The 18,653-nt window shown below is 54.7% G+C and overlaps 1 protein-coding gene across 8 annotated transcripts in view; it reads right to left on the bottom strand.

Annotated features, from left to right (window-relative positions):
• Positions 1-18,653, bottom strand: part of TBC1D22A (TBC1 domain family member 22A) — a 413,175-nt gene that overhangs the window by 125,018 nt on the left and 269,504 nt on the right. For 7 of the 8 annotated variants that reach the window (XR_010156181.1, XR_010156179.1, XM_515210.9 and 4 more), the window contains one exon: positions 13,497-13,624. The exons of the other annotated variant lie outside the window; for it this stretch is intronic. Coding sequence is in view for 5 of the 7 variants with exons in the window: in XM_515210.9 (XP_515210.4) it covers positions 13,497-13,624 (128 nt within the window). In the remaining 2 variants the exon portion in view is untranslated. The remainder of the gene's footprint in view (positions 1-13,496; positions 13,625-18,653) is intronic. 8 annotated transcript variants of the gene reach the window in all.

Genomic DNA, 18,653 nt, shown 5'->3' with positions numbered 1-18,653 from the left:
AAGGGAGCGCTGCTATTCCCAGGCGGCTGCAAAGGTCCCGGCGGCTGCCGCCGCTGCCCCCTGCTCCCTCCACCTCATTGGTGTGGCCGCCCTCCTCATCCAGAGACACTGTGAGCAGAAGCTGCCACCCAGGGTCAGAGCGGAACCCAGTCCACCTGTCCAGGGCATGGCAGACAGACCACAGGCTCCTCCCAGGCTGTCCTCACCATCCTCCACCTCCACCGATGCGCACTTCACCCTCATCCCACCCACCCCAAGGTTCTGCCCTCGCAAGACCCTTCCTGAGCCCCCGCCATGGCATGCAATCTGACTCCGGGCCCCACCCATCCCTGGCTGCTCTTAGTAGCTGTCTCCTGTGGCCACCCTGTACTTTGTGCAGAAGGCAAGCTCCTAGAGTCAGGGCCCAAGCGGCGCCTGGAGAGGCCTCACACGCGGTCCCAAGCAAATGCTGGCTGCAGTGAACACTCTGAATGGATGCTCTCAAGCTTAAAATGTCCCAGAAAGACACCATGGGTGAAGTAAAAGGTTACCTAAAAACAGAGCACAGCCAGCTGCTAAAAACACAGGAAACTTTTGGAATTAAATAGCAGCCATGGAAATAAAAATAGAATCAGGGTGTTTCTGTCTACTGCTTAACCAGATGAGGAAGAACGAGGTTAATGAAAATGCCCAGTGATGGTGAGGGTAAAGAAATGTCCCCTCTCACAAAATTGCTGGCTGCAGGGCAAACCAACTCAGTGGGCCCCAGGGTCACTTGGCTGTGGCCACCAAGTTCCTCAAACGCAGGGGGACCTGTTCACCCTGCAGCCCCTCTCCTGAACACCTCTCTTACGGGACTATTTCTAAATACAGAAAAAGCTTTAAGCACAAATATATCATCTCTCAGTCATAAATACACTGAAAAATCACGCACCACATTTAAGTAGACTATGATCTATCCACAGGCCAGAATATTAAGCAAACATTAGCTACAAAAACTCCAAACTAACACAGAAAGCATTATGACTGGGCAGTGTGACAGAGGCAAAGAGAAATTTATGTACTATTTGATTTGTGTTATGTTTTACAAAAAAACTCGTAGAAAAGGATGGAAAAGAGACACTAACACCTGCTCCACTGGGGGCCATTTATGTTGGGTTGGATATATTCAAAGGGGAGGTTTTCCTTCTTTCATCTCTGTAAAGTTTCAGCAATATACAGGTACTCTCATGATGAAACTTTAAAAATTAACACTTTAGAAAACAGGAAGTGAAGGAGGCCCGCTGAGAAGTGCATTCACCTGCAGGTTTACTCAGAGCAGCGCCATCTGTGCAAAGGTCCCGCTGCCCAGGGGGACCCTGATGTGGACGTGAACCCAGCGCCCGCGCCCGCTCTTCTTTCCCACACTTCCGCATGCTCAACCATTAAGTACCAAGAGGTTCGCCCAGGAGCTGGGAGGTTAATATCGGAAAATGTCAATACTGGAACAGTGGCGCAAAGCCGAAGGTTGGCCCAGGACACCATCCGAATATTACAAGCCTGGTCATGTAGGGCCTGGAAAGGAAGAGCACAACGTGTGCCTGGCAGAGCTGTGAGTGCCACACTGGGGACCCAGGCGGAGCGCCGGCCTCCTCTTCCCGGCCATTAACGAAAGGTCACAGAAAATTGGACTGGAAACCTGGAGAATACTCTCCATGCTGGGGACACACGAGGCCAAGCTCCTGAAAGCAATTCTCAGGTTAACGTTTCCTTTTTGGATTTCTTCCAGAACACATAAAAATGAAGGTCATTACCAGGCTACACCAGACCTTAAAAGAGGAACCTATAAATCCAGGGTGCATGCGGGCAGTCAGGTGTGCCCCTGCATGGGGGCTGCGATGTCCAAAGGGTCCCGTGCAGGGCCCCTCACTCCTACATTGCTCCTGATTATGGCGCGGCAGGTGCCCCACCTCCCCCCAGAGCTGGGCAACAGTAAGTCAGCCTGTCCCCATCCCACCCTGCACAGGAACACAGCAAGCTCCTTTCACTAGGAGAAGCAATGCAGGAGGGGCCTGCACAGGGGACGGCAGAGGAAAGGAGAGAGGGACAGGAGCTGGCGAGAGAGGCCTGGCCTCAGGGAACTGTAAGTGCTTCCCATGGCTCTGTCTGCCCCATGCTCCTCTGGCCCAGTGGCAGCCACTGTGAACATCTGGAAGGGAAGGCTGCTGTGCCCTTCACCCTTTACTCCTTGTCCTCTGCCTGCCAAGGAGGCCTCTGTAACCAGGAACCCTGACCAGAGACTCCTGAGCACCGTCTCGGCAAGTGACATAGGAACTGGATGTGCTGGGGCCTGACCACCCTGTCCTGGAAGGTGACGCGTCCTCCACCTCCCGACCTCAGGCTGGATGCCACCCTTTCCCTACCTGACAGCAACCATGGGTGACCCTGGGCTTGGGCTGACCCAGTAAGTGCTAAGGGGGTGCTCTGAGGGGAGCCTTACCGCACTGTGAAACCCCGAAACCACACCTCACACATAAGACGGGTCCACACACACCTCTCAGCAGCAGGGCCCAGCCTGGGGCTCCTCTCTCAACTACACCCAGAGAGCTGAGTCCCAGGAACCACAAATGCAGCAACAGCAGCGGAGCTGGGGCAGCCCGGGGCAGACTGGAAGGCACCTCGGCCTCCACTGGGACCCTGTTCTGGCTTTTTTCTTGTTCCTTTCATTTAAGGAACACCAACTTGCAAAGAGGACACCCAGCCACATGGTCTGGGGAAAGACTGAGGGGCTGCCCTTGGCTTCCGGGCTGTCAACTCTGAACTTTGGAGAAGTCCTGTGGGCAACTCCCCAAAGAGATGGGAGCAGAGTCTGCAAAAGAAAACAGGGCACAGCTCGAGCAAAGGCAAGGAGTAGGGGCAGACGGCAGGAGCCTGGAGAACGCACAGCCTCGAGGCCTCGCCAGGGCACCCGACAGGCTCTGAAAGACTCCAGCTCTGAATCCTCCACACAGGATGGGGCAAGCTTCTTCCACCATCAAGGATGAGGTCAACTGAGTGTTCATTCTCAAAGTCCCATCAAACTGCAGGCCTGACCTCTTGGTCACCATCACTGGTGGGGCCAACCTGGGGCAGTAGGCCTCAGCCACTTGCCCAGGGTTGGGGCAGCCGGTGCTTCCCGACAGCCCCAGGACTACTCCTCTCTGGGTCCTCTCCTTTGCTGCTCCGCTCGGGGCTGTCTCCATCTATTTCCAGCAACCAGCTGTGCTGAAGGTTTGGTGCCTTGAAGGCAAGAACTTCTCCTCTGTGCCCCTCTCCTTCAGCGCCCAGCACGCTGCCCTGCACAGGTGATCTACTCAACTCTTTAGGACTATGATTTCAATCACCGGCCACAAAGATACAATTCAATAATTTTCCTTAAAATGTATGATTCGTATTTAATATGCAGCCTTCATTAATAGGCTATGTGTATTCCTTTTTTTCTCATCTTGTCAGAAATCTTCCCAGGCCATGCATTTCTAGCGAGAGGGTAGGGCTGGCCTTGGTATATCACAGAATTGCTCCATGCAGGCAGGGAAGGTCCCCGAGCCCTCCTCCGCCACACCCTCACACTAAGAACAAGCTAAGATCAGAAGAAACACAAATCCTCACAGCAAACGAAACCAAGCCCTCCTCTGGGGCTTCGTCCCACAACAGGCCTAAAGCAGTTAGACAAGTTGCTTAAGGTCACACTGCAGATAAAATATTAATAAATACATCATCTGAAAGCTTAGCAAAAATGCCCCAAAGAAAGTACACTCTTTGTGGCCTGGAGTGGGGCAGACCCGCCAGCCTTTCTTACACTCCTGGGGAACAAGCTCCCAGGCTGCCTGCACAGGCCCTGCACCCGGCATACTGCTGTTCCTGCAGCCTTGGTCTGGGATCTGGGGGGATCCAGGGCTCTGGGATAGAGGGGCCCCTGGAGATGATCAACTCAGACGTCAACGGCTCTCTGGCTCCTCTTCAGTTAAAACCTGGACAAGTGCGGGGAGGAGGCTTCAGGGGGCCCAGGCGCCATCACAGCAGCAGCTCTGGCAGAAAGGTATCTTTCGTGTTCAGCCCTATTCTTTGTACCCACAGATCCCAGTCCCACAAAGACCAAGTCCAATGCCCATGCCAGGGCCCAGGTCTCAAATGTGAGTGGCACTGTGTCCCTGGCTTCTCTCCTGTGGCCACATCTTCACAGGGCCAGGTGTGAGCAACCCTCCCCAGCTGGCCTCTACCACACCCTCACTCAAAGGGTGTCCCTGGGCGCTCCCCCAGCACAAATCCCATCCAGTCGCTAAGGGAGGTTCAGGGACTCTGGGGCCCAAAGCATTCCTAGACTGCCAGGGACCCACAGGCCCGTGGCTCTCCTCTAGGGAAGCGGCAGGACCTACAGATGCCCCCACGAGGGCAAAGCAGCACATCTCAGAGGGAAGCCTGCACAGTGGGGTGCAGGGACCACTGCGCTACCAAGCCATGACTTGTCAGAAACAGTCCACCGTCCCACGCGGGGGCCCTCCCTGCATCCTGTAAGGTACTTGGACTTGGACACCCTCCTTAGGGGGCAAGGCCTTGTGTACCCACACACACAGACACCCACAGGTAGACCACACCTCACATCACCCAGAGGCCCAGGGAGCATAAGCAAGTCCATATGAGGGACCCTGGACCTGACTCCCCATCACCAGGGCCCACGGCTGGGAACCTCCTTGGCCCGGGTCTTCTCACCTCCACCTCCACCCAGGGCCATCCCCACTAAGACCTGCTGCTTTCTTCACTAGCCTCCGAAAATCGGATGCTGGGGGTGCTGCGGGGGTGCAGGGCCAGGTGTGGGGAGGACGTGGAGACAAGGCTGCAGCCACCAGAAGGAGCATGGACTCTGGGACCAAAAGCAAGCCCCACACCAGTCCGCACAGCAGCAGCTTCCTGGGTGAACAGCAGTAACTGGTCCGCTCACAGGTTGCTGTGGTTGGAGATCACAGCAGGTCCCCCACAGGGTGGGCGGTTTCTTTTTTATTGACTGCTCTGGTTCAAGGCCTAGCACACAGTAGGGCCTCAGTAAGGGACTGGTGAGCAAGAAATGAACACAATGGGAGAAGAGAGTCATCAAAACGCGAACCCGCTAACAACACTGCCCGTTCTGCTGCATGTTTTTACTATTAAAAAAGAACTCTTTAATCTCTCCTTAAGAAATGTCATTACCATTCAATTCAAACTCTGGAGCTGGCTAAGGACTCTTGTCTACTTTGGAGCAAGTACAAGGAAATTTATTCAGACTGGTCACCCACTATCGATTACAACAGTGCCGCCTGACACCTCTGCATGACCGCTTCCGGGAGGGAGCTGGACGTCTGCAGAGTGAGGAGGCCCAGGTTGACTTCTCAGAGAGAAGTCGCATTAATGGGACTTCCAAACCGCGGAGGAGCGCAGCCGTGACCGTGGCTCTGCATCACGCTTTCCCGCAGAGTCGGAGGGACAGTGAACACAGAGCCGCGTGTGCAGCAGGGTGCCACGCAGCCACGGTTCACAATCCTCACCACATAACTTTTCAGAAAGAACAAAGGTCTTAACTATCATAAATGTACGAGTCAGCGCCCAAAACATTATACAAATCACTTTTCTTGCTCCAAGCACAACTCTGCATTTTGCCCACAAAGAGGAGAGACCGCCCCATGAGAAGGGCCATGGAGGCTGACAGGGGTCCCGAGCGCCCACTTGGAGAGTCATTCTTTCCTGGAGGCGCCCAGACCAGACCTCAGGGCCTTCACACGCCTGCCCAAAGGTGCTGGAGCACGCCAGGCCTGCAGGGGGAAGAAACCATCTCCTGTAGAGTTCTCGAGCCCCAATAAAAAGCAACGTGATTGATACATGAAGAAAGCAAGCTTAAAGTCGCTAAGGACTTTCCAGACATGTCTTTAAATACAGCTCTAAATCCCCAGGACACTGACTTCACTGTCACTCCGAAGGAATAGATACACCCCTCTTCCAGCTCCTCCCTGCAAAGTAGCAGCAGTGAGCCACGTCCTGCTGAATAGTCTCATTTTGAAATCCCTCCCCAGCTGACAGTGATCTATGCCTACTTCCTGTGGGCGGGCAGGCATGGAAAGCTTACGACCTCAAATCTTAATGGGCTCATGAGAAAGTACGATGTACGGAGACCAGCTTCTTCAGCTTCATTAGGTTAACCCGATCATCAGTTTCACTGCACCTGACCCACAGAATCCGTGCTGTGGCACCTGGGACATTCAGGAGAGCCCCAAGGGCTGTCGCCTGGCACACGAGGCAGAGCACCCAGCAGGTGCGGTACTTGGAGCACGCTGTCCACCCTCACCCAGGCTTGGCAAGGGCAAGTGGAGACCCGAGGCAGCCTTTCAAAGGAGCTGAGACAGCAGGTCCAATGGACTCCTGGGGAAAGGCAGGGCTGAGGACACCCAGATGGTGGAGGAAGTGAGTGGCCAGCCAGTAAATCGTTTACATCCAGCATAAATCTCTAGCAACAGGGGCCAGAGGGAGGCTCTCAGGATAGCACGGCACCGGACAGAGGCACAGAGCAGAAGGGTGCAGGGAAGGGCAGGGCCTGAGACAGACACAGCAATCAGCCCCCTACTCTGCCCTGATGGAATGTGGGTGGGCCAAATGCCAGGCAGCACGGCCTCAGCGATGCCCTTCCACCCCAGTGCCCAGCTGCCTGGGCTGCTATGAGGACCCATGGTAAAAGGCAGAGCCCTGCCCTGCTCAGACAGGCTCCTCCCCAGCACCTGCCCCGCTCAGACAGGCTCCTCCCCAGCACCTGCCCCAGATAAAATGCAATGTCTGAGCAAGGCACACAGAGCCTCCCACATGGCCCCACCTGAGTCTGGCAGCCTCGGACCTGCCCTGGCATCCAAATACTCTGGTGCAGTCACACTCAACTGCACCTCACATAGAGCACGCTGCGCCCCCCTGCCCTCAGAGCCTTGGAATGCTCTTCCTTGGTGCAACCCACCTCTCACTCATTTCCTGGACACCTGCTCTACGCCCTATGGGAGGACCCTCTTTGCACCCTTCCACCCTCCTGTTCAGCTGCAACTCAGCCCCCAGACCCTGCTCACATGTCTCCCCAGGAAGCCTCCTCCTCCCCTGGAAAGATGAACACACCCCATCTTCCCTACGTCCTCAGCACACCTGGGCACCTGTATCGCACTCTTGCTGACTGCTGGCCACCAGCTGGGCTGCGAAATTGCAGGTGGCAGGGGCTGCTGCCTTAGATAGGGCCCTCTCTCGCTCAGTCCCCACAACAGCTTTTCCTGACCACGCTATGTCTCTCACCTGGAGCACTGCAGGTGTGCTGAGCCTCTCCAGCAAGCCCGGGGGCAGCCGCATCCTGGCCCTGACCTCGTGCCCGTCGCCCCGGCCCACCTGCTGCTCCCCACACCCTTCGCCTGCTCTGTCCTGGCCCAGGCACTCCAAGCCAGAATCCTCCTACTAGAACCTGGGGCCCCATCATGCAGCACAGATCTCAATTCAGGACCCCCTGCCATGGACACCCTGCCTGGAGGCCGGCTCTCGTGGCCTCCCACCACATGGCCTCATCACCTGAAAGGTGCCTGAGAGATGCTGCTGGTTTGCTGTCAGGATCCCTCTCTGGGAAAAGAGCCCTCGACAGCAGGCCCACCTTTCCCATTGCTGTGCCTGAGTGCTGAGAACAGGGCCCAATCCGGAGCAGGCGCTGATAACTGCACGTGGGCTGAGTGATTCGGGGCCCAAGGTACCCAGGATCAAGCTCTGTCCTGAGAGATATCAGGGACATCTGCAAAGTGCAGGCCCCACCTTCAGCGACCTTCTGACGCACCCTCCCCAGGGATGGCGAGGCTTGCACTGGCCATGCTGAAGAAAATAAAATGAAGACATTTCACCTAAGATACTGAACAAGGATCAGGTGCCATGATGATGCACCAGCGGCAGCAGAACAGGCTGCTTCTTGATCAAAGCTACCTCTGGGAGATGTGCCTCAAGGCCTGCAGGGGTTTGTGTGGCCCCTCTCAGCAGTGGACAGATGGGGGTCCCATCAGGCAGTTGGCATTCAACATGCTTGGAGGCTCTGGCCCTGACCTCTGCCCCATGCCCCTGGCTGGCACGACTGGTGTCCTGGAATGTGGGGCTGTATCTCAGAAATGGCACTGCCAGACTGCCAGACCCACAGGGTACAGGAGGAACACAATCAGATAGCTCCTCCCGCATGGAAATCAGAAGGCTGCGATGCTGAGTCCCAATGTCCCCGCATCATCTTCATTCTCATTCATTCATATTCTCTCTCTCTCCTCTCTCTTCCTCTCTCTCTCTCTCTCTCATACAGGCTGGCAAGGTAGCAATTCCACAGACCGGGAGCCATGGTGCCCCCACTGCCACAGCGCACTGATGGGGGCTCTGGCCAGGACAGAGATGTGGACTGGCAGTGGCAGCCCTGGCTCCCGGCCTCTGCTCCAGCCATGCATAGCCTGGTAACTGAGAGACTGGAACCCCATTCGCACGGTGCCTCAGCAGGGCCCTGGAGCCCAAAGTGCCTCATGGGGGGGCAGAAATAGAAGCCACTGTGACACAGTATGAAAGGGAAGTGGCCCTGGGCAAGGTGCTTATGCTCCTAGACTCCCAGTTCCATCTTCTATAAAAACTCTCAGAGAACAATGACTGCCTGGCAACAAAGCCCAGAATGTGAACAGCACACAGTGGACAAAACACCGGTGATAAGGGCTGGGGAGACAATCTTGCCTGACGCCTGCTCTGTGCTTGGTGCAGGGCCAGGCACTTGCTATAGGTTAGGACGGGCGAGCAAACCACGGCTCGCTGGTGCCTCGGTAGGCAAGTCTCACAGGGACTCGGCCACGCCCGCTGTCCACGTCTGTGGCTGCTTCTGTGCTACAACAGCAGAGAAGTTGTGAAAAAGTCCATATGGCCCACAAGCCTGAAAATATTTACTATCTAGCCCTTTACAGAAAATGTCTGCCAATCCTCACTCGAAAAACCTTCCTCAGTCCTAGCAGCAGCCCCTCGAGGCGAGGATCTGAAACTCGGCTCGCCCAAGGATGCACAGCTAAGCACAGAACTAGGGCAGAAACACCCTCCATCCGAGCCCAGGACGCCGCAGAGAACATGGACCCACCAGGGCTTCCATGAAATACTCAAATAAACCTTTTCCTTAAAGAACCCAGATCTGTTTGGTGACCAGTCGGCAATCTAGAGCCTCCATGTATAAAAGTGTCCTGGCCACAGATTCTCACACTCCAGTCCCTCCACAGCACCTGCCCTTGGGTGTGAAGTGGGAGGACGCGCCCTCAGCAGGAGTCCACCCTGAGTGCGGTGTGAGGCGGCTCCGACCCTCAGGAGAGGAGGCAAATGGTAGAGGAATGACCAGATCCGAAGCCCAGGGAGACAAGCACCATCTTTCATCCCCTGCAATTTACAGCCAGCCCTGCGTGAGGAGCGCGGGCAGTGATGATTAAAGATACATTTTGGGATATGGGTGGTAGAAGTGCAATGATTAACATTCAAGTGGCCTCTTGGATATCACTAGAAAGGAATTTAATAAAGGCCTTAAGCCAAATGAAGTCATCTTGCAATACTCGCCTGGCAAAAATAAATGTTCCCTTTCCTTAGAAAAAAAGCATCAAGTCACTAGGGGATAGGAAACGTAAAGTGTGGAGATGTTCGCCCGTTTACCAGCGAGTCCCCCGCCACCTGCACAGGATGTGTGTGAGGAGCCATTCTAAAGCAGCGTAAGTAACCGTTTCAGGTGTACCCGCGGCCCTGAAGGCAGCCGAGGATCTCAAACGAGAGGTGGCCTTCACCAAACTGGAAATGGAACCTCCCAGGCCCAGGAGGCCGGCTTGGCTGCTGCTCACTCACCGTACTCAGAGCCCTGAATGTTCCCCAAGAGGAAGAAGTCACCGGAATTTAGAGAGAAGAACCTGGCTTTGCATGTCCTGTCAGAACCTGTTGTTCTTTTTCAGTCCACGGCCTACCCCAGCTGCTCCTCTGCTGCTGAGTCACGTCCCGCACGGGGTAACCTCCCACAGGGCCCCCCATCAAGTCAGCCGCCGCCCTGCATCCTCACCTCCCCAGCAGCCTCACGCACCCAGGGATCGCCCACTGTGGGATCACCCTCCCCAGGTTCCACCCACCCCCCATCCGAGCTTCCCTCTCCCCATCAGAGCCACACTTCTCAGACTTCCGATGCCCTCTGACCCCACTTGCTCGACGACCCCCTCATCCTGGCTGAATTCACCCCCATGCACCTGCTCTCAGCCATCGATGACCACTGCTGACGCAGGGTTTGGATCTGTGTCCCCACCAAATCTCATGTCTAATTGTAATCCCCAATGTTGGAGGTGGTGATGAGATCAGGAGGTCAGACTCTCCCGAGTGGTTTACCACCACCCTTCTCCACGCCGTTCTCATGCTAGTGAGTGAGCTCTCCTGAGATCGGGTTGTTTAAAAGTCTGGGCACCGGCCAGGCGTGGTGGCTCACACCTGTAATCCCAGCACTTTGGGAGGCCGAGGCGGGTGGATCACAAGGTCAGGAGATCGAGACCATCCTGGCTAACACGGTGAAACCTCATCTCTACTAAAAATACAAAAAAATTAGCTGGGCGTGGTGGCGGGCACCTGTAGTCCCAGCTACTCGAGAGGCTGAGGCAGGAGAATGGCATGAACCTGGGAGGCGGAGCTTGCAGTGAGCCGAGATCGCACCACTGCACTCCAGCCTGGACGACAGACTGAGACTGTCTCAAAAAAAAAAAAAAAAAAAAAAGTCTGTGGCACCTCCCCGACGCCCTGCTCCTGCTCCAGCCATGGAAGACACGCCTGCTTCCTCTTCACCTTCTGCTATGATTGCAAGTTTCCTGAGGCCTCCTCAGAAGCCGAGCAGATGCCAGCACTATACCTTCTGTACAGCCTCTTTGGAACATGTGCCAATTAAACCTCTTTTCTTTACAAATGACCCAGGCCCAGGTATTTCTTTTTCTTTTTTTTTTTTTTTTGAGATGCACGCATCCATGAGGGAGCACGCGACCCCTGGGGGAGCAGGGCCATTCTCTTCCATCTGGGCTATCTCTGCATCATTGGCTCCTCTTCCAAGCCTTTTGTCACCCTCATGACAATGCCCCTCATTCATTTTTATATACTATCTAGTTCAGGGCCTGGGAAGGTGTAGGTGCTTATAAACAACCTTTTATTGACACGTGTCCCAAGAGGACTTTAAGCTACCTTGTAAGGGGTTAAAGAGTAACTAAAACCTGTAATGGCTCAGCTAATAAACTCCCCAGTTTAGGGGAGAGTAATCACCCGATTGCTTTCCTATGATTACTATGTATTTTCATTGCCAAAAGATGCAATACAATTTCATGGTTACTTGGCCCTGTAAAATAGAAATACCCCCGATTCTTAAGATGTGAAGAGGTTTATAATCAGGGTACTATCAGTTCAAGAATGAGTCCCTGGTACAAATGAGTCAATTCATGACAAAATTTAATTTCAAGAAAATTAACTCAATAAAGATGCCACAATTGTGCTTAAAGTTTTAATACCTATTAGGAGTTTTAAGTAGGTGGTGCAGAACCATGGGCAAGCCGATCCATTTTCTGGCTCCTCAAAAATGCGATTGACTTAATACCTAATTTATTCGTAATGGGGACAGTATTACAAGGAACTGTGTTTAATGAGGGAGGTCTGGGTCTCAAACAGCCTAACCAATCACAAAACGGACAGCATTCGCAATTTACAGGATATTAAGTTTTGTTTCCTGTCATATTACAGAGAGCCGATCAATAGCACTAGACTGACAGCTACTTTAACCAAACAGCCCAAGGTAAGGCTTTATGTCCCAGCAAATGCTGCTGGCCAGAAATTCTGTAGCTGCCAAACACTTCGAAGAACAAAACCCAAGTCGCGGACACGAATGACAGTCTGCTGACTGGTGATAATTTCCGTAGTGAGATCATTAGACCAGACAAGCGGCACAAAGGAAAAGCAAAGTCAGAATACAGGACTTCAGAGCCACAAAACACTCACACCCACCAAGGGGCACACTGACCAGCAACCGGTGTCAGGAACAAAGCTTTGGGGCACTGTTCTAGACGACTCATACGAAAACAGGCTCAGAATGAGAGACTGGAGAGCACGGAGGCCCAGCAGGCACCCTGTCCTGTGGGAAGAACGCACGCAGCCTGAGGCCCTGTGGGAGCAGCTGGTCAGAATGACCCCCAGGCCCTCCCTAGCTGCTCTGGGACGCCCAGCCTTCCCCACCTCCACGGGCGAGGCACCAATGTTGGGACCCAGTGCAGTGCCTGGGACCTATGTGGCCTTAGAAAAAGCCTCCCGCCAAGAGCTCCCCTTTCCAGAAACGCCCGTCCCCCAGCATCAACCTCCAAGGGCAGCTGCCCCCCTGCAAATCCTGAACGTGCAGCCCATGAAGGGCTGTGCTCACTGTGGTAGAAAGCCTGGCTCTTGAGGTGCCGGGATGAAAACCAGCCATACGCGTCTTTCTTCAGCACTCTGTAGAGATTTGATTCCTAATCCCACATAATGGTGCCTGCTATTTGTAACTGATGATGAAAGCCTGGCGTGTAAAACCCCCACAGCACCGCCTCCGCTTCAGCAAACATCTCGAACAAAATGAAAAGGTGCTAGAATAAGTGATGGGACACTCAAGGGAGGAGAGGTGGCTTGTTCCAGAAAACTCAACCTCCTGAAGAATTGAATTTCATCAGAATTGGTGAAGAGTAGAAAATTTCATACCACACTGAATCTGTGAATTTTTAAAAAATCTTTATTATATGTAACTCAAAATATAGACAAGATGTGAGTCCTGAGCGTGAGTTTTTTGGCAGAAGCAGCTCAACTCACAGCAGAGTCACCAGCATCCCTCGCATCCTCCTAGCACACTGCTCAGGATGTGACTTCCCAGAGAGCTCAAGGCTGCTGTCACCACGCAGGCAGAATGAAACTCAGCCACAAAGAGAACGGCCTGAAGTTCTTTTCCCTGTTTTACATCTCCTCAGATAAAAAGCATGCCAGGAGTATACTCTTTTATTTTTATTTATTTATTTTTTGAGATGGAGTCTCGCTCTGCCACCCAGGCTGGAGTGCAGTGGCGCAAGCTTGGCTCCCTGCAACCTCCACCTCCCGGGTTCAAGCAATTCTCATGCCTCAGCCTCTGAGTAGCTAAGAATACAGGTGTGGGCCACCACACTTGGCTAATTTTTTGTGTTTTTAGTAGAGACGGGGTTTTGCCATGTTGCCCATGATTGGTCTCGAACTCCTGAGCTCAGGCAATCCGCCCACCTCGGCCTCCCAAAGTGCTAGGATTACAGGCATGAGCCACCGCGCCCGGCCAGGAGTATACTTTTTAAAGACCGCATTTCAATGGAGAGAGCGCTTGGAAGACAAAATCGAATGCAACACACAGGCCCAGGGCAGAAGGCGACAGGAAACGGCCCGGGCTCCTGGCACCCCCATGGCGGAGGGTGCGAAGGAGAGCTCACCTGGTAGGTGTCCCACAGGCGGATGGTACAATGCAGGGGCACCTCCCTCATCAGCAGGTTGTTCATCCAGCGGAAGGCAAACTGCAGGTATCTCACTTCGTGTTGGTCCAGGTGCCGGTGCACTTGCTCTGCACAAAACAAACACAGGCCCCAAGGCTGTCAGGGGAGCCCTCTGGAGGCACTGGCAGCCAGGTCACTTGTCCCCCAAGGGCCTGCGCCCGCCTCAGAACCCCACTCCAACAGGGAATCCCAAGCAACAACCCCCAAGGAGCAAAGAACTGATTTTATTAATGAGAGACTACAGCTCACCCTTCCTACAGGAAAGCGAAAGATGGTGGTGCTGCTGACGTGATGATTATAATCATGGACATGTTCGGGTGCTTCACGCCCTAAAACCCAGGAAGATGTGGGGGCTTGAGTCGACACCCACACCGTGGGGCTCCACAGATAGGCGCTCTTTCCCTGCTCCACAGAAGCTCCACAGACCCAGGCTGGTGTCCCAGGAGGGGCTTAGAGAGAGGAGATGAGCTTGCCAGCTCCTCAGGAGGGGTCCAATCTTGTCCAGGGAAATGCTCCACCTATGCCTGGACCCAACCGTTGAGTGCACAAGTGGGACACAAGGCCTGCAGGCAAGGTGAAGGACACCCCTCGACTGCAGGATGGGGACACCCCTGAGACAGCTGGGCCTCTGGAAAGAGCCAGGCTTTACCAAGCATCACTCCCAGAAGCACACGCTCGCACCAGCCACATGCGCTCCCCTCTCATCAAGCTGTGGTGGGCGGCAGCTTTGCAGCCTCAGCTCCGACCCTGTGCTCCCTGCCTCACCCCCTGCTGAGTCCTGGAGGTGTCACTCCTGGAGGCAAAATCCCAGTGATCATGGTGCCTATGCTCCTCTTTCCAACATTCTGCCCATGAGGTCCTACTCTAAAGGGCCTAGAAGAATGGGTGCTGCTTTATAAAAACAAATCATCATTACTAATTATTGCCCAATTGAGCCGGATAGTGGATCCTTGGTTTTTAAAATGCAGGTGCACCTGAGGGCTGCTGAGAGCCTTCTTTCTGCAGCTCACTTCCTTACCCTGCTTCCAAGTTACACCTCCCTTCTCTCCACGCTTACCTAATCCTGGCTTGCCCTGAGAAGTGACCCCGAAACACTTCACAGGGATCTCCATTCCCTCAAAGAAAGTTCTAGAAATGGCAAATAAACAAATACCAGAGAAAAGCTAGTGTTCTGTTTACTGGTTTGTTTTACTCAAGTCCCTGGTAACTTGCAATATTTCAGCAACAAGCAAGAAGCAGGGGGAAGAGGAACAGGAGGGTCCATCCTGCAATGCCGTCCACCTGACGGACCATGAGCTCTACCAAGACATGCGAGTGCCGGCCTGGACTTCAGGGCCATGGGACCGGGAGCTGCCCTCACCTAAGGACAGGGACTGGTTTCCAAGCAGGCTCCACTAAGCTGGCCCTGGAAAAGCATGGGCAGCTCTGGTCCCATGATGGGACCCTGCTGTGGCGGGAGCTGGTCCCTTCACTGTCTCTGCCCTCACTGTCACCCTCCTCCCCTAAACCACTGCTGTCCTCAGCTGACCAGGGCAAATGTGCTGGGGCGGGGCTCCTGTAGGGCTGGGTGTCAGGGGATGCCTGCAGGATGAGGCCCTGGTTCACACTGTGGGGTAGATGCAGCAATACACGCTCCATCCCAACACGACAGTGAATAATTAATTGTGGAAACTGCAGAACTGGGTGGAGCAGAACAGCAAAGGCTCCCCTCTGAGCCCCAGGGGCCAGCCTGGGAGGAAGTCACCAGGCAGGCTGGACAGCCTTGCCCACGACCCACAGGAATGCCCTCCAGGAGGCTGCCTGGACCCAGAGGCACCCACACACCCACCACTGTGCGCAGCCTCTGCAGTAACAAACTTGAGCACCAAGGGCTCCAGGCCTGCAGAGAGAGCAGGTACAAGCAGGCCAGGCAGGCCCCGGAGGCAGGTGGGGGTGGGGGTCCCCAGCAGCAGAGCAGCCTGCAGGGCAGCTCCTCCAGATGGCATCTGCTCACTTCAGATACTCAGTTGCTACAGCAGGGGGTTGGTTGGCTTTTTGCTTTATGAAGAGGTCTGGCGCAGACTACACACACGGCCACAGATGCCCACACTTCTTCATTAGCAAGCCCACCTGTCTCCCCTGCCCCCATGAGAGCTTCAGAGGTGGAACATTTGCGTGGACGAGTGGCTGGGAACGCTGGTGCCTCAGGACTCAGGGAGCCTGACGTATCAGTGCCAGAGTCGGCTGCAAGCAAAGAGCGTCACACGCGAGCAGCAAGGACAGTTTATTCTGAGCGACTGAAAATGTTATTTGTGTATTAAAACCAAAACCAATGCATAATATGCCATAAAATCAATTATCGTCATCAGTTGTTAGGATAAAACTGCGATTTCAATGCAATTTCATCTTTGCACTGGGCCTGTTCGAGCTCCGTCGTCCAAAGTCCCCGGCACATAGGCCAGGGATTGCCTCCCCTGCCTTGGAGCACTTCTGAAAGGTGTTGGGCTAGAAACGTTTGAGGAGCCAGGCCCAGAGACAGCCGGGGCACAGGGAACGCACGGGCCCGCTTGCAGGGCAAGGAGGGCCTGATGCCAGGGTGCAGTGGGCTTGGCAGTGACCTCAGGGATTCCCAAACAGGGTTGGACATCATCGTGTCTTCATCTTCCTCCTCCCCCTCCTCTTCATCCTCATCACCACGGGAGCACAGGAGCTGTTAAATACAGATTCTCATCTCGACTCTCAGTCAGACTCTTCCAGGTGGGATGTCAGAGACTCTAGAGAAGATGCTGACATGCCAGTGACATGTCTGCACTGGGAACGCCTCAGAGGGCAGGTCACACAAGGACGCGGCACCACACAGGCTCACAGAGACAGGAAGGACAGGTCCCAGTGGCTCACGCAGGACACCCACTCCAAGAGCTCCACACTGAGGGAGGGGAGGGCTGCAGTGCAGGTCCAGAGGCAGCACCAGCGTGTTGCTCACTTAACAGCTTCCTTCTAATCCACTGGCACTTTATTAAAGAGATTTATTTTTAAAATAAAACTAATTTCACTACCAAAAAATGGTTCCCATAGTCTCTAATAAGTAAAGGGCAGCGCGGCAAGTGGAGAGAACAAAACGGTGCTGCCGAGGGGCCCCTGAGGCCGAAGCCCCCGCAGAATTTAATCCCACGGCTGCTCATCCCTCGGGGGACGGAGAGACCAAAGGGGGTGCCAGGAGGTGCCTCAGGATCCCCACAGATGAAGAGACACTGGCCCCCAGAATGAAGTCAGAGTGCCTAAGAAAGGCACCAGACCCCCACTCCCTCCTCGGCCTTCACCGCTGCCTTCCCCTGCAATGCCATGCCTCCTGCGGTGGCACCAGGTGACCAACAACACCCACGCCACCACGCAGGCTTCCCCGCGCCCCGGGCTCACCCTCATGGCAGCCTTCCACCAGGGCACCTGTCTCTGCTCAGTGCGAGGCTACCCAGACGTCAAAACTCCTAGATGCTTCCAGAAACACCCCAAGCTGTGAGCCTCCCCCTCTTCTTGGTTCTATACACACCTCTACGGAAGCATTTATCACGAAAGGGGCATAAGTGCTCAGGGCGCCTGCCCACCCTGGGGTGTGAGCTGGTCAGGTGTGGGTCCAGGTCTGTGTCGCCTTTGTTTCCCCGGCCCCCAGTACACACGACTGAGCATCCATGAGTGTCTGTCAGGTGACTGTGATGAACGAATGAGTACAGAGAGCAAACAGGTAACCGGAAGACGGACACATTCCCAGCCTGGCCGTCCTCCTCTGCTTCTATTTCTCAACACAGCAATAGCGAGGAGTTTTCCAGCCACACCCTAGAACATGGCGTTCTTTTCAAAGAACTTACAGAATCATTTCTAACCTGAAGTTAATCTGCAGCTACAAAACTAAACTGATAGAAAGTTCTACGAAGCCCTGAGGGGGCTCCACCATCCAGGCCTGACCTCTGCCCATGCCCCTCGGAGGGTGGAAGTCCACCCAAGCTGCTACCAGACTCTGCTGCCCCCAGCGCACTGACACGTGGAATTCAAGTCTGAACACTTAAAACCAGCTGTTTAGAAAATGACTCCATTTACTCAACAAGGCTCTTTTGCACAGAAAAAAGAATGAGCTTCCATGAAGGAGCAGTTGGCTACTTGGGGAAGAGCAGCCAGGACGACAGCGACAGCTCCAGAGGAAAATCACTGCCTGAAACAAAGCGCCTGAGGAAGGAGGGGCCACACAGGGCGGCCTGGGACGGCAGTGTGAAAGGAACGTTCCAGGGCAGGTGCCTGGCCTGGCAGGTGGCACCTGGTTTCACTGGCCACTCCCAGCCCACAGCTCTGCGTGGACGTCTGGGCTGCAGCAAGTGGGTGCCACCTTGCACTGGCGTGAATGAAGCTCTGCCGTGGAGATAAGCTGAAGTCAGCAGCCTGGGGCCTCCTGGGACACACGGCCACACTGCACATCCCTGTCTGGCCGCTGCTCTGAAGGTTCTCCAATGCTGCCAGGGCAGGGCCCCAGTATACCAAGGCAGCAATGGGACAGTCACAGGCTAATCACCAGGACACGAGTGCTGTGCCCACATTTTACACAGGAGGCTTCAGGCGAGCTTTAGACAGGGCTACAGAGCCTGGGTGTTCTTCCCTTTGGGTGTGTGTTCGCGGCCACTCCCTCTCTCCTCTCACTCCAGGCACAAATCCAGTGTATGATGAGGCCTCTCAACCAAGCACTCACAGGGCCAGGCCCTGGACCCAGCCTGGGGGACCTGGTGTGGGTGGGACTTGCCAGAGGGTCTTATCCTCTAGACTGTGACTTCCTCGAGGGCAGGGACTTTGTCCGGAAACAGAGACCAGCACCAAGGCAGGCCATGGCCCACCACACATGTGATGTGTGCGGGGCACGCATTTGTTAACCAGGCAGCCTGGCACCCAGGGCAGCCTCTGCCATGGATGAGGATGACGTGACTGCTGGGGAAGGTGCGCACCACAGAGTCACACGCAGAAGAGGAGCTGTGGCTCACCGGCCAGTCTGTCACCTGCCTAGAGCAGCAGCAGCCCACCTGTGCCGGGGCTCGGCATGTCCCCACCTGGGAAAACAGACAACTCTACCACGGGCCTGGG

The sequence above is a fragment of the Pan troglodytes genome, chromosome 23, assembly GCF_028858775.2.
Source record: "Pan troglodytes isolate AG18354 chromosome 23, NHGRI_mPanTro3-v2.0_pri, whole genome shotgun sequence".
In the NCBI taxonomy this organism is placed as follows: Eukaryota; Metazoa; Chordata; class Mammalia; order Primates; family Hominidae; genus Pan; species Pan troglodytes.
Note: the sequence above shows the minus strand (reverse complement) of the source record. Positions and strands in the feature narration are given on the sequence as shown.